This window comes from Sinocyclocheilus rhinocerous, unplaced genomic scaffold, assembly GCF_001515625.1.
Source record: "Sinocyclocheilus rhinocerous isolate Xijiao unplaced genomic scaffold, SAMN03320098_v1.1 scaffold574, whole genome shotgun sequence".
Classification (NCBI taxonomy): Eukaryota; Metazoa; Chordata; class Actinopteri; order Cypriniformes; family Cyprinidae; genus Sinocyclocheilus; species Sinocyclocheilus rhinocerous.
Window position 1 is genome coordinate 1,154,384 of NW_015659919.1, and position 4,244 is coordinate 1,158,627.

Below are 4,244 nucleotides of genomic sequence, written 5' to 3' on the forward strand. Positions count from 1 at the left end.
TCTTTTGAACAGTAATATATATATATATATATATATATATATATATATATATGTTGTCCATTGGCCGCTGATCTTTAGATATGGCCATCAGCCACTGAAAAATCCATATAGGTTAGCTACTAATCTTGGGGTTAGGGTTTTATCTGTATGTGTGCATGTATCTGTATGTTTGAGTTTGTGTGTAACACACATGGAGAATGTTGGGCCCCAGGCTGCTGTGGATCGCCTCTAGCTGAGCGTTATAGAGAAGGGCCTTTAGGTCAGCTCCAGTAAACAGCTCTGTTGCCACAGCAATCTGCTCCAAGTCCACATCTGCAGCCAGTGGCACAAAATGAGTCAAAGCCTTCAGGATCTCCAGCCGGGCCTCCTGAAGGACAGATATAAATCAGTAAATTGATACTGTAGGTGTTACAGGTATAAAGAGGTTAAAAGGATAGTTCACCCAAAAACGAAAATTACCCCATGATTTACTCACCTTCAAGCCATCCTAGGTGTATATGACATTCTTCTTTCAGACGAATACAATCGGAGTTATATTAAAAAACATCCTGGCTCTTCCAAGCTTTATAATGGGAGTGGATGGAAGCCCAAATTTTGAAGTCCAAAAAATGGAACCAATCCATTAAAAAAGAAGTCCACACGGCTCCGGGGGGGTTAATAAAGGCCTTCTGAAGTGACGCGATGCGTTTGTGTAAGAAAAATATCCATATTTACAACTTTATTAACCTTAATCTCTAGCTTCCGCTAACTGTCATACACACATTCACGAGAGAGTGGCGTCCAGCGGATAATGTAGGACGTAGGCAAACGCGGTGACGAACGCGGAAGTGACGAACGTGGAAGCGCAGAGGAGAGAGCAAAACAAAACACCGGTCACGAATTAGTAGTACAAAACGAGGATTTGTAAAGAAAAATGTCTGAGGATTTCAATATAAGCCAAGAGGACACTGGTTTTCCTTTGTTGTAAACAAAACTTGTTTCTCGCAAGACTAGCATATTCTCACCGAGTTGACTGGACGGCACTCTCTCGTGAATGCGCGTACGACAGTTAGCGGAAGCTAGAGATTAAGGTTTATAAAGTTGTAAATATGGATATTTGTCTTACACAAATGCATCGCTTCGCTTCAGAAGGCCTTTATTAACCCCCCGGAGCCGTGTGGACTTCTTTTATAATGGATTTTGTACTACTAATTCGTGACCGGTGTTTTGTTTTGCTCTCTCCTCTGCGCTTCCACGTTCGTCACTTCCGCGTTAGTCACTTCCGCGTTCGCCTACGTGCTACGTCATCCGCTGGACGCCACTCTCGTGAATGCGTGTATGACAGTTAACGGAAGCTAGAGATTAAGGTTTATAAAGTTGTAAATATGGATATTTGTCTTACACAAATGCATCGCTTCGCTTCAGAAGGCCTTTATTAACCCCCCGGAGCCGTGTGGACTTCTTTTGTAATGGATTGGTTCAATTTTTTGGACTTCAAATTTTGGGCTACCATCCACTCCCATTATAAAGCTTGGTAGAGCCCGTATTTTTTAAAATATAACTCCGATTGTATTCGTCTGAAAGAAGAAAGTCATATACATCTAGGATGGCTTGAGGGTAAGTAAATCATGGGGTAATTTTCATTTTTGGGTGAACTAACCCTTTAAGCTGATATATGCCAGACACCACGCTGACCCGATCAGGAGGAGGGCAGTAGAGAGATTTGTCCAGTCTCCCGGGTCTCAAAAGAGCAGGATCAATCAGGTCAGGACGGCTGGTGGCAGCCAACACATACACCCCTAAAAATAAGAAACTATGTAGTGATTTCAGAGATCTCACAAATACAACAATGCAATTTTTTAAAGATCAAAAATGCACTCCAGAAAACTGGCTTTGCTTTACGGTCTCAGTCTGATGTTTTTAAGGAAGTGCTTGGCAAAACAATTTGTTTTTCAATTTAGAATTAGATGTATTAATTTAGCAAAGTTAACAACTTTAGGTTAATCTTTCTTACAGATACAGATAGTGATGTTGCTATAAGCAATAACCACAGCTATATTAAAAGCAACAAACTATGAAACTTCTCACAATTGTTGTCGAATGAACACTACATGCTGACATGAACTACTTGGGTAGTTAACATACAATTTCAAGCAGTTTCAACATAGTCCAGTGGTGTGACATGCTTTATATATATTTTTTGCCTAACTGTAATATAATTATACAGTTTTTATATTACTACATTTTATTACTACCTTATACATATGCTACCGTTCAAAAAATTTGGGGTCAGTAAATTTTTTTAAATATATTAAAACTTTTATTCTGCAAAGAAGCATTAAATTGATCAAAAGTGACAGATTTTTTTTGTAACATTACAAAAGAGTCTTTACTATTTCAAATAAATGCTGTTCTTTTGAATTGTTTTGATTATTCATCAAAAAGTCCTGAAAAAGGTTTCATAATTTTCACAAAAATATTAAGCAGCAAAATATGTGACACTGAAGACTGGATTAATGGCTGCTGAAAAAAAAAAATCCTTTTTTGAAAGCTTTGCCATCACAGAAATAAATTACATTTTAACATATAAAACAGTTATTTTAAATGTAATAATATTTAACAATCTAACTGTTTTTACTGTATTTTTTTTAGCAAATAAATGCAGCTTTGGTGAGCATACGAGACTAACATTACATTAACCTTAACCTAAAATCTGCTGTTGATTGGGGGAAAAAAAGTCCATGGATGTGTTATGTCAATAACCCACTTGCACACAGATTAACAAACTGAGACCATGAAGCAGGTCAAAACGGAAGAACCTCTAGCTGTTGCTGTAAAACTCAAGTATACGTGCAAGCATTTGATTACCTGTCAGTCCTTCCACTCCATCCAGCTGAGTAAGCAGCTGATTAACCACACGGTCAGTGACCCCTGTGTTGTCATGACCCCTTCGAGGGGCCAGAGAGTCAAACTCATCAAAGAACAGTATGCAAGGTTTAGCTTGTTGAGCCCTGCAGCGACACAGACACACATTCAGTGATGACTCTAGGGAATTGCTACTATATATATATATATATCATACAAAAGAGACAGTGCCTTTGGACAGACCTCTGAAACACATCTCTAACCGCCTGCTCACTGGCACCAATATATTTGCTGAGGAGTTCAGGACCCTGGAGAAACACATATGGCATCACAATACATAAATAGAAATAACTAAATTATATATTTATACATTATTTGATATCAGTATACACACATTCCCTTACCTTGATGCTGATGAAGTTCATGCCGCTCTCTTTGGCTACAGCTCCAGCCAGTAGCGTCTTGCCTGTGCCAGGAGCTCCATAGAGCAGCACACCAGAGCACTGACGCAAGGGCAGACTGGAGAAGAGCAGTGGGTACTGGACACAACAGACCGTTACTTCCAACACAGTTTTTGACTAATGAATTTCCTTGACTTTTCCAATTAATATGATAACTGTTCTTGCACATACATTGGATTTATTTTAGTTTGGGAAAGCTAGTCTTCCACTAAAATGGACATATTGTGCACAGGGGCAGCTGTACCTTAGCTGGCAGCAGTATGATGTCCATCAGGAGCTGACGTGCCTGATGAAGTCCCCCGATACGCTCCATGCCGGCCCCACTGGGAGTCTGCAGCTGAGCCCCCCAGAGGGAGGGTGGGGTGAAGCCCTGAAGGGCCTGTCTGAAGTCCTTATAGTTCAGATCTGTGAAAGCAGGAAGCTTAGATTTGAGCAAAACAGCTGAATCCTAGAAAGATATAAAACTAGATTAAGCACTCGCCTTCAGAGCTGCCATTGTTCCTGCTCTGTAGAGTGTTGGCATGGATGGCCCTCTCGAGCAGCAGGTTCAGGTCTTGTGGCATGAATCCTTCTGTTTCTCTGGCAACACTGTCTAGGTCAAGAGTAGTTTGACAGTCCTGGAAGTTCTTTTTGGCTATTAAAGACCTTAGAATCTCAACTCTTTGAGTCTATAAAGAGAAACCATCATATTACAGTCACTATTTTCTGCGGGGAAATAAAACACCAAGCAAGAATAAAACTAGTCTTGTGTAGTCAGACTTTTGACTATAGGCATAGTCTGGTCAACACTGCAACTTATTCTGGCAAGAATGTAATAACAGAAACATCACAAACAAAGCAAATCTACTAGCAAAACCAGTAACCTTCTGTACTTTAAAAAAAACACACATTTTAAATGACCACATAAAAAAATCACACACACACACACACACACACACA

At 39.8% G+C, this 4,244-nt stretch overlaps 1 protein-coding gene across 4 annotated transcripts in view; it reads right to left on the reverse strand.

The window, feature by feature from the left end:
• Nucleotides 1-4,244, reverse strand: part of LOC107724360 (peroxisome biogenesis factor 1-like) — a 21,593-nt gene that overhangs the window by 9,134 nt on the left and 8,215 nt on the right. For 3 of the 4 annotated variants that reach the window (XM_016533263.1, XM_016533264.1, XM_016533266.1), the window contains 5 exons: nt 3,249-3,383; nt 3,088-3,152; nt 2,848-2,990; nt 1,675-1,778; nt 191-367 (listed from right to left, as the gene is read on the reverse strand). In XM_016533263.1, coding sequence (XP_016388749.1) covers nt 191-367; nt 1,675-1,778; nt 2,848-2,990; nt 3,088-3,152; nt 3,249-3,383 — 624 coding nt within the window. Of the gene's footprint in view, nt 1-190; nt 368-1,674; nt 1,779-2,847; nt 2,991-3,087; nt 3,153-3,248; nt 3,384-3,549; nt 3,711-3,786; nt 3,974-4,244 lie in introns of all 4 variants that reach the window. The other variant, XM_016533265.1, reaches the window with a different exon arrangement.